Source organism: Nicotiana attenuata, unplaced genomic scaffold (assembly GCF_001879085.1).
Source record: "Nicotiana attenuata strain UT unplaced genomic scaffold, NIATTr2, whole genome shotgun sequence".
In the NCBI taxonomy this organism is placed as follows: Eukaryota; Viridiplantae; Streptophyta; class Magnoliopsida; order Solanales; family Solanaceae; genus Nicotiana; species Nicotiana attenuata.
The window spans coordinates 178,103-189,833 of NW_017671939.1; the positions used below are offsets into that span (position 1 = coordinate 178,103).

Below are 11,731 nucleotides of genomic sequence, written 5' to 3' on the forward strand. Positions count from 1 at the left end.
CTTTCTGATGATTGTCAATGGCCAGGAAGTATGGATTGTTCTTCAGAATCCGAACTTTCTAGCACAATTAATTTCGGAAGGAATGGCCCTAGCTATGGGGAACTACAACAACCACATGCGGTTAGCGAATGTTCTGGATCCATTATCCCCAAACATAGCACCTGCACTACTTCACAATATGCAAGCACAGTGGAACCTGTCGCACCACTTCAACCCGCTCAACAACATGGAGCTACTGTATCAGCTCCCCTTCTTCACTCCGGTCAGTCAAGTGACCAACCATCTAGTCTTCTACCCTTGGCAGCCTATCCCCCGGCATCACCCGATCCTTGAGGACTTCCACAACCAACAACACCCTCCCTTCGAACAAGATCAAGAAGACCCAGATATGCCCTAAGAAATGATAGAGGAAGTAATAGTTCCACCGATCAGGGGGTCATTCACCGAAATTTCAAGCCTCAGAGAAGCAACTCTCATGTTGTTTCAAGAAATGGAGGATAGAAAATACATTCTCAGGTGTCCAGTGGCGCTTTACAAATGCTCAATCGACGTTCGTCCTCCCACTCTTCAAGCAACAGGGAATTTTGCTGCGGTACTGAGCCCCTCCCTGAGGCAGGTCAATCACCTCCTTCAACCAGGAGTAGGGAACAGTCACCCCAACCCGTATCACCTATCAATGAATAGCCCAATGAGCCTAGTTGTATGGAATATCCGTGGGGCTAACAATGATGAATTCAAAAGGAACTTTAGGGAGCTTTTGCACACTCACAACCCAGGCATGGTTGCCCTTCTGGAAACCAAAATGGTAGATCATGCACCTCTTAGGGATGAGTTCCACTTCTCTGACATGCTAGAGGTCCCGGCAATAGGCCATGCGGGTGGTATTATGGTGCTCTGGTATGGGAATTTTGTTACTCTGAACCTTGTTTGCAGATCCAACTAGGAAATTCATGCCATGCTCCAGGTATCTCCTGTCCAACCTCCCTGGCTTGTTAGTATTCTATATGCTAGTACATGTCTAAATATGCGTAAAGATCTCTGGAATAGCCTTTGTAATATAGCTAACAACTATCAGGGGCCGTGGTTAGTTGGAGGGGATTTTAATGAAATTCTATCCCAAAATGAAAAGTGGGGAGGCAGACCTATCAATCCTAATAGTGGGGAGGCAGACCTATCAATTCTAATCGGGCTTCTCATCTTTGGTATTGTATAAATTATTGCAATTTAATAGACCTCGTTTTTAAAGGGGCTAAATACACTTGGACTAACCATCGAGTTAATTCGGGAGGTCTTATCTTGGAACGATTAGATAGATACCTCGCCAACACCCTATGGGTCAACCAATACCCTAATGCCCTCATCACCCACCTACCGAGAACCCACTCGGACCATGCCCCAATTCTTCTCCAATTTAAAAGAAAGGAGCCTCTTCACGGTAAAAAACTATTTAGACTCGAAACTTACTGGTGTTATCATACATAGTTTGAAAATATTGTCAAAAACTCGTGGCAGAATAGACACCTCCTTGAGGCCACGAAATTATTCCAACATAGTGTTATTCTCTGGGCAAAAGACACTTTCGGGGACTCTAATAAAAAGAAAAAAAGAATCCTTGCAAGGTTGCGAGGAATCCAATCATCTGCTAATTACTCGTATAGTCACTTCCTACACCTCCTCGAAAATGATCTAATATCTGAATACAATAACATTCTTAAAATTAAGGAAGACTATTGGAAAATCTGTTCCCGTTTAAACTGGCTCAACGATGGGGACGCCAATACAAAATTCTTCCATCTAAGTGTCGTCAATTGTCGAAGGAAAAATACTATCTCCTATTTTAAAGATAGTGAAGGTAACTAGATTTATGATCCGGCTCAAATTCTTGTTCAAACATCCCAACATTTCCAAAGGGCTTTTCAAACAGACCACATAGAAACACGTATAAAAAATATTCAAAATTCTCAAACGTCCTTTGACAACCTAGATCTCTCCTCATTAGATTACCCCTTACGGGACTACGAAGTTACTCGAGCAATTTTCTCCTTCGAACCCTTTAAGGCCCCGGGCCCAGATGGTATTCACCCATTTTTCTATCAAAGATATTGGCATATAGTTAGGAATCCGGTTCTAACATTTTTTCACAAGATATTCAAGGATCTTTCAATTCCAACAACACTCAACTCTACCTATATCTGTCTCATCCCTAAGTTTCACAACGCAAATTATCTGAACAACTTCCGCCCCATCGGTCTCTGTAACACCATCTATAAGGTCATTACAAAAATTATTGTGAATAGAATCAAGCCCTTCCTTGATAAATTAATTGGCTCATATCAATCTAGCTTCCTTAAGGGCCGAAAAACTAGTGATAACGCCATCATGATTCAAGAAATCATAAACCACTTCCAAAAAATAAGGGGTCGACAAGGAAAGGTCCTCCTTAAAATTGATCTGGAAAAAGCTTTTGATCGTCTTGAATGGTCATTCATTTATCGTGCTTTACTCTTTTTAAAATCCCCTACCCCCCCCCCTCCCCCCCCCGCGCATCACTAAACTTATTATGAGTTGCGTTAGCACTTCTAGAATTGTCATCTTAGTCAATGGATTCAAAACGGATTTCTTCCATCTCTCGAGAGGCATTCGTCAAGGCGATCCAATGTCACCGTATATCTTTATCCTTTGCATGAAATTATTGTCAAAATACATTAATCACCAAGTCAACATCGGGCTCTGGGACCCGATAAAACTCAATCCCACTGGCCCTTCCATCTCCCATCTATTCTATGCAGACGATTTAACGCTCTCTGCCAATGTCAACTCAAAGTCCATCCACACAATAAAATATAGCCTCATATTCTTCTCCCAACTCTCGGGCCAAAAAATCAACAATTCAAAATCAAAAATCATCTTTTCACGAAATTGTGATGCCCATACTAAGAATCACTTTGCCAATATTCTTAACATCCGACCCAGTGAAACTTTTGGCAAATATTTGGGTTTCCCAATTCTCACTCGCAAACCCACAGCATCCGATGTTCGCTACATCATTGATCACATGAACACAAAACTTGCCAGTTGGAAAATAAACTTCCTATCAATTGCAGGAAAAACAACCCTCGCTAGGTCAACTCTTAACGCCATCCCAAACCATGTATGTAATATATCATGCTCCCCGCCTCCACTCTAAAGCGAATTGACATAATCCAAAGAGATTTTATCTGGGGTACCACCGCACAAAAACGGAAAATTCATTATATCAAATGGTCCACAATCACTCAACCAAAACATGCTGGGGGCTTGGCACTCAGAAAAGCTGTGGATAAAAACATGGTATCGCTAGCCAGCCTCTCCTGGAGACTCTTCAACAATCCTAGTTCTCTATGGGCCTCAACTTTTATTTCTAAGTACAGCCACAAAAGAAACCATATCTCCAATTCATTCATCTGGAATAACATCCTAACAGGTTGGAAAATCTGTAACTAAGGCCTGCATTGGATAGTGGGTCCGGGTAACATCAACTACTGGTCCTCTGTATGGATTCGGGGGCTCCCACCATTAAGTTCTATCATCCAGGGACCAATCCACTACAATGACCAAACCCTCAAAGTCAAAGATCTTTGGATAAAAAACTCTTGGGACATCACAAAACTATCCTTTACTCAACCCACAGAAATAAGAAACAAAATCCTTTCCATAAATCTTGACTCCTTCAACAATGCTAGTGACATACCCACATGGGCCCATACCTCCAACGGTATCTTTTCCTCCGGCTCTATATACAAGTTAATCTCCCTGTCATCTCCCAACAGTTTTAAGCTCCAATGGATCTGGAAACTCAACACGCTCCACAAGGTTAAATACTTCCTTTGGCAATGTTCCTTCAATCGTCTCCATACTCACAGTTATTTGCACCAAATTGGACACAACATTGACATCCTCTGTCCTATCTGCAAAACAGCGGAGAGTCAATTATACATATTTTCTTTGAATGCCCCATAGCCACCAAATTTTGGAACGATGCGCAACTTAGCCTTCCTCCCTTTCAACAAAACCACGACCATTGGCTCACTACCTTAAAAGATTCGCACAAAACTTTGGATCATTGGGATATCTCTTGGGATATGTTCTTTCCATTTGCTTTATGGTCTCTGTGGCTAAATAGAAATAATAACTCCTCTAACAATAAATGCAACCAGCTTTCACTTGAAGCAGTATTGGTCCGCTGCAAAGAATTTAAGTATTGTACCAACTCTCCAAATCATGTTCCTCCGACTACTACCATCTCGATCAAATGGCTCCCCCCAACACACCTCTCTCTAAAACTTAACATTGATGGGTCCTTCAAAGGAAAATATAAAAAAGGTGGCATCGGGGGAATCTTCAGAAATAGCCGTGGGGATTGGATTTTGGGTTACCTTAATTCTGCCATAGCCTACACCCCTGCCTACATGGAACTCTTAGCTCTCAAAACTGGCCTTCAACTTGCACTTGACAAAACATTTGTTAATCTAGAAATTGAGACTGATGCAACATATGTAATTTCCTTGCTCAATAATGATACTTGTTCTATTTACTCTAACTTGGTTACTGAATGCAGGTCACTACTGAAGAAATTGCAGAATTCGCCGATCCAGCATAACTTCAGAGAAGGAAACAAGGTTGCGCACTTTTTGGCCACTCAAGGATCCAAGCAAGCAAATAGTACCGCTCTCTATCTGATGGAACAACCTCCAAACTCTCTTTTGAAAGTCATCCATGAAGATAAAATCGGATGCACAAAACGTAGGACAATATCTACTGCTATAGTTACCAACTTAGTGGAACTTGGGAATCCTTTTGTAACTTGCACTACTGATGTAGACAATATGGTGGCTGAACCTATGAATGAGCCCAATGGGACTCTTTATCTATGTAATAGTACTAGTTAAGTAATGAAAAGTTCGTATTTAAATTAAAAAAAAGATATATATGGACATTTTCCCTAACTTTTATCTAACTTGATTATTGAATTTTATTAATTAGATGATATTTGAACTTTAACACTGGCTCCTACAAGTAAAAGACTTTAACTATTCTCTTAATATAACAAGTATATCGATTGGAATTCCTTCTTCCCATTTGCCATCTGGAATTATATGGCTTAATAGAAATAACAACAATCAAAAAATACTGTCAACCCTATTAATGATGCTCAAATTACTCAAAGAGCTTCTGAATTCAAGCTTCTCACAGAAAAGAGCATCAAAAACCCACCAAAAATTCCCATTAAAATAAAGTGGTACAAGCCACCAAGAGGCTGGTTTAAACTAAACATAGATGCTTGTTTCAACAACCATAACCAGAAATGTGTCCTTGGAGGCGTTTTTAGAAATACCAACGGGAAATGGGTGGTTGGATTTGCAAAATCCACACATGCAAATGGATCATTAGAAGCAGAAATGAATGCACTGAAAGAAGGATTTAAAACAACAAAAGAATGGAGTTTATTCCCTCTTGAAATTGAGACAGACTCCACGGAGGTAATCCATGCAATACAACAAGGTAATAAACTATATGATAAGGTTGTTAATGAATGCAGGTGGTTCATGCACCAGCAGAAGGTAATCCTCCGGCACATCTTCAAGCAAGGGAATAGGACAGCTCATCATCTAGCAAAGAAGACCAAGGACAAGGGAAAGCAACTTTTTGTACTACCCCCTTCTTTTGTAAACAATATTGTGGAAAGTGAACAATCAAAACTCTATGTTTTTGTTAAGTCTCTATCAGTTGATGCTTGCAATACACTAGCAAGCTTAGGTAATCAATGCGTCCTCAGAGACACAAACTATGATGATTATGTACGAAGCATTACGTAGTTATTAATATATTATTTTCTGTTTGCTAAAAAAAAAGAACTTTAACACTTATTAATGTATGAATAAATATTACTTATAGATGTATATGATGAAGCTGGGGATTGTACATGATGTGTACATTAAAATAGAAAAAGCAAGGTATGAGTATTTCAGAAAAGAGTAATTAACCTTGAGAAGATAATTATTTGACAGTGCAATTGATACTGTTATGTGTGAAGGACATAGAGAAGACAAAGTTGATCAAAGAACGCTGCTTCCAACATCGTTTATTGGAGCAATAAAATTTTGAAAGGGAGATATATCAAAATTTTAATTGATAATGTGATGGGTAAAATGTAAATAAAGTTTGTTAGAGAGCCTTTGACTTTTCACATAAAAAGTCTTACGGTTATGCAGGAGTGCTGGGTTTTTATATTCAAATTTGTAATTTATAACTAAATCAAATATTTTTCAAATATGTAACATTTACTATTTTAAGTATATATATTATGTAAAAATAATATGAAATACATGTGCAACTAGTAAAAACAATTTATACTTTGAAATTGCAAAAAATGTTTTAGGTTTTAAAAATAAAGAGGATAAATGATTATTCTCCACATCTCCAATCAATTTACTCCAACCCGGGAAAACCGACCTCCCTGAACCGGCAATTTCTCTTGGTGAAAAGAAAGAGACAGAACCCTAATCCTTTGCAGAACGTAACTTGCCAACAGTGGAAGTCGAAGAACAATGTCGTCGACTCTACTGGAGGTGACTCGTGCATCGCATGAGGAAGTTGAGCGGCTCGAGCGTCTCGTCGTCAAGGATCTGCAGACCGAGCCGGCTACTAACAAGGACCGGCTCCACCAGAGCCACCGCGTTCGTAACATGATCGAGCAAATCATTGACACTACACATAAACTGGTAATTTCTCGTTCCTTTCTGCAATTGAATTGAATTTAGTAATTTGTCAAGTTAAATTAGTGTGTGTGTTATAGGTAGATATCTATGAAGACAAAGACGGTGCGAGGAAGGATGAAATTGCAGCTCTTGGAGGCCAGACAGCAACTGGAACAAACGTATTTAGTGCGTTTTATGACAGATTAAAAGAGGTCAAAACAATCACATTTTTTAAAAATCTTTTATACTATTCTATTGTTTCTTAGTTCAATTTATTTTGCTTAGTTTGAAAAACTTGCTCTGTTTATTTATGCTTGGTGATATTTAGATTCGGGAATACCATAGAAGGCATCCTGCTGCGCGTGTTGTTATTGATGCCAGCGATGATTACGAGCAGCTCCTCAAAGAAGAACCACAAATCGAGTTTAGTGGCGAGGTTAGTGTCGCTCTTCGTCTATTCCTTGTTGCTTTTTGGCAGGAAATTAGCTGCTTGTATTTAATTATTTGATTACTGCTTCATTCAATGTGAGCTTGCTTGAGATATTCACAGATACTGCGGCTTTATATAGTACTCCTTTAGGGCATCTCCAATCTTTCCCATTTCTCCATAATGGGACACTTTTTGCCATTATGGAGCTCCAATGCTCCCCCATTTTTGCCACCAAAATGGGGATGAATGGAGTGACACTATTCATCTCCTCCATTACTATTCATGCTTATTTTATTATTATTTTTATTATTTAACTCTTATAATTTATCTCTTTATATATACCTAATTATGTTTATGTAATATCTTTATAATATTAATTTTACATCTTAACTTTGGCATATAATTCTGATAAATTAATTTTCATGCATTTATTATTTTTATGTAAAATTTTAAGTTAATTTTATTATAAGTTATAATTATACAAAAAATATATAATCATCTCAAAAAATGAATGGTGCAAATATAAAATATTAGATGTTGCTAAAAGATAATAATATAATAGTAAAGAGAGAGAAGAATATAAAATGAAATATTCTTTTTTGGTGTAAAAAATGGAGTAATGGTTGTAGTAACTTTACTCCATTTTGGAGTTTACTGCGTTTTGGAGGAAAAAAGGGAGGCAAGGGTTGGAGATGGCCTTATGGCATTTTTGACTACATATTTACAATCTTTATTTTTTGGGCATTAGCTACGTTGTAAGCATCCTTTTTAGCTGCTGACTATATGCAGCTGCCAGCTGGCTAGACAGAATCTGTTTTTTATCGGTTAGTTGTTCCCTGACAGTGAGGATTTTCTGTTATCTTATAAATACAGCAGTTGTGTGTCAAAGACTAATGGCAATCTAACGTTCACGATCTTATAACTTTGAGATGAGGCAATTCCGTTGTATAGAAACATATGCTCAGTCATTGGGTTTATTAACAGCTTGTCAGGGAAACTAGTTATGGTTTTGAGACCTGAAATTAAGCTTCCTTTGTCTACACACTGCAAAAGAGACAACTAGACGTTCATATAATGTATAGGTGGCATTTGATTTGTATTTTTCAAGAATAGTTGAATGATTTTGCAGTGGTTTATGCTTTGTTGTAACTTTGTATAACTTTTGAAGCAGGAACTGTTTAGTTGATGTGCGCCCCCCTCCCAAGTGTTTATTGCTTTCTTCATGTATGCTTCTTGGTAATTGTATGATACTAGTTGTCTTATATTCCATTTTGCTATTGTGACATATTTGACAGGAAGGTTCAGGGCGATACCTTGACTTGCATGAATTGTTTAACGAGTATTATAACTCCAAATTTGGTGCACGAATTGAATACACAGCTTATCTTGATGTATTTTCTCAACCGCAGAAGATTCCCCGTAAAGCAAAGTCGACAAGGTAAAAATTTCTGTAGTTGGTGTAGAATGTTCTATCTTTCAAATCAGATAATATCATTTAGAGTCTGTTTCTTAGTACAGTTACATGAAGTATAGACTTTCAGGAAGCAATCTTTGAAATCGCAGCTACTTCAGTAATTGCTTGTTTGCTTGGGTGAAATCTTGTTGTTCCCATGTAGTTCAAATCTAGATGTAGAAAACCTTTTACTCCTCCTCTTCATGATTCCTTTAATTTTATGATATTGCATTATTGTCTTTTTTCTCTTTTACAGGCCGTACCGAGAATATTTGCTGAAACTATTGGAGTATCTAATCTATTTTTTCGAGCGGACAGAGCCCTTGCAGGATCTTGATAGGATATTCTCAAAGGTGCTATTTTCTTTTATCAACATTCTGTTTCGCAATCCGACTTTATTATTGAGTGACAATTGCTTACTTGCTGCATGCTTCTCTCTTACATTGTCGGGAAGTGTACTACAGCCCTTTCTCCATTTAATATAATGTGAGAGTTTAGTGAACACATGATCAGAGAAGGTTTTGTATATCCGGTTGTAAAAATTAATGCAATTTGTGGGGTTTGTGACTTGTATATTGGTGTAAGTGGGACGCTCTTGATCTGTGGAAGTCATTGCTGACCCCCATGTCTTATATAAGAGACATGATATAAACTTCTCTGAATTGTATAGTTTGCTGCTGAAAGAGTATAGTTTAAGGAGGTTATGCTGGCATACTTTGAATATGATTTTCACTTTGGCATTTAATGATTGATTTGGGAAAATTTTTCAAGTAAGATGCAGTATTATTGAGTTCTATCTTTGAACTTGATTGATTTTCGTGCTGTTTATGATTAACTTTTATATGCGCTTTTGCAATGATACTTGGCTTATTCCCCACCCACCAATCCCCCTCTCCAATAGAAAGAAAAAAATACTTCTATATACACTTCTATTCTAATAACTAATCTCTGACAGGTAACAAGTGAATTTGAAGAAGAGTGGACAATAGGCAAGGTAGAAGGATGGGAAAATAACAGTCAGGAAAATGGAAGTGCTCCACAGAATCATACTGTGATTGATCTTAATTCTTATAGTACGGTTGAGGAGCTGATGATAGAGGGACCTGATAAGTTAAAGGAGGTATTTTTTTAACTTTGGAAAAATCGTTTCTCATCTATGTTTTCTTTGGTGGAACTTGAATGCCTGCCTTAAAATCGTTTCAGATCTATGCCTTTTAAATTGGAACTTGAATGCCGTCAAGTTTTGGAAGATGTTAACCTGAATACACTAGTGGTTCATAGGAACTAGATGTTCTTCATGAACTTAATCTGAGCAGATTAATGGGCCGATAATGGCTTGCTTATCTGATTTACAGGAAATAGAAGAAGCTATTAGGTTCCATCAAAATGAACTGATGGGTCAACTTGAGTAGATAGTCCGATTGGCACTCAGCATTCATTAGATTTCTTTTAACAGTTTGAAGTGAATCTTGAATTTTAATAACATGCACCCTCATTTTCTAATAATACCACACAGATTATAGCCTTTAAATGGACGAGAGACAACTTAGTTTATCATATTAACTGGAAGAGGCAATTGGATGTTTAAAATCAGGGAATGGATCATCGAAATGAGGTAGAGATAGCAGTTGAAAATAACCAAAATTTGCCCTTTTTTTTTGTTAATTCCATGGTGTCTCTGAATTTGAAAGTAATCACTTAGTAAGTTTCCACAGCGTCTACAAATTCGCTCGTTGTGGTGTCATTCCTTTTTCTTTTTATGTCATTTATACTGGAACCATGGAATTTGTCAGATTACCGATTCCCATCTTGAAAGCATGTTTTCTCCTATTTGATTTTGTTAACTATCTTCTTTAGGAGAACTTTTATTTTTGATTGTTAAAGGTAATTTATTGAGCATCCAGTGGCAAGAAGATGCTGAAAAATAACGTACAAAGGTCTTTACAGCTGTAAATGTAAAGAGCTCAAAAAATCTATCATGGCATCTATGTCAGTCGCAATAGCCATGTTACACCAAAAATAGAAGAAAGATGCATCTGTACTTAATACTAATTACAGAATCAGTTTTGCCTTAAAAAATTCTTGAATTCTTTCAAGATTGTCCACCAGATAGCACAAGGGATTGAGTTTCAAGTTTTCACTTTTGTCGTTCCCATCCCTTTAATGCACCAGCCTGTAGCAATTCCATAGTTGTCTTTGGCGTTATCCAGTTAACTCCCATAATGCTGGAAAAGAGATCCCAGGTTTGCTTGGTGAATGAGCAGTGAACAAAAAGATGGTTAATGTCCTCATTTTGCCTCTGACAAAGTGGACATTTGCTACACATAGTGACCCCCCTTTCTTGAAGATTTTCATGAGTCAAACATGCTCCATGAGCAACCAACCCAACCATTCTGCCTTCGGAGGTGACATATTCCTCCAAATGCACTTCCATGGCCAAAGTGGTATGCTGGCTGAGAGGTCTCGTTGAAGTTTATAGCACCTTTTAACAGTGAACTTCCCTTTTGCATCACCCTTCCAAATAAGAGAATCAGATTTAGATGGTACAAGCACCGTACTGTGAAACTGAATCAGCAGCGCAGACAAAAATGCTTTTTTGCTTCTATTTGAGGACTAGTATCACTGACACAGCTCTTGGATACCCTGCAAAAATTTGTACACAAGGCATCTAAACATCAATATTCCTGGATGTCTTGATGTTTATAGCAACTCATCTTATAGCCTTTCGTTGGAATGTTTACCCCTTTTTTCGTTTTGCATTTAGTTTCTTCTTCTGACTATTTTAGGTCAATTATGTTTCAAAGTCAGTTGCCTTAAGTATGTGGTCTAATCATTCAAGATGCTTTTGGTTAATCATATCTCATGGTTTATAGATCTACAGAACCTGGTGGTTTGAACCACACAATTTTCCTAATCTTTTATTTCTATTTTTATTTTAAACTCTTAGTGTTTCTCTTTGCGATGACAATATTACTGTTAATTAACTCTTTGGTTGTCCAATCTCCTACGGTGTAGCCTCCATCCTCATCGGCAGCATGGTGTACTAGTGCTCTTTAAGTCTTAAATACTTCGTTTTGTCAACTGATCTGGTTAGCAAATTACAAGCCCTCC

At 37.7% G+C, this 11,731-nt stretch overlaps 1 protein-coding gene across 2 annotated transcripts in view; it reads left to right on the plus strand.

The window, feature by feature from the left end:
* The first annotated feature begins 6,456 nt into the window (after positions 1-6,456).
* Positions 6,457-11,731, plus strand: part of LOC109210957 (splicing factor SF3a60 homolog) — a 12,360-nt gene continuing 7,085 nt past the window's right edge. For both annotated transcript variants that reach the window (XM_019374441.1, XM_019374442.1), the window contains exons 1-6: positions 6,457-6,761; positions 6,836-6,949; positions 7,066-7,173; positions 8,463-8,605; positions 8,877-8,973; positions 9,576-9,740. In XM_019374441.1, coding sequence (XP_019229986.1) covers positions 6,588-6,761; positions 6,836-6,949; positions 7,066-7,173; positions 8,463-8,605; positions 8,877-8,973; positions 9,576-9,740 — 801 coding nt within the window. In that variant the 5' untranslated portion in view covers positions 6,457-6,587. The remainder of the gene's footprint in view (positions 6,762-6,835; positions 6,950-7,065; positions 7,174-8,462; positions 8,606-8,876; positions 8,974-9,575; positions 9,741-11,731) is intronic.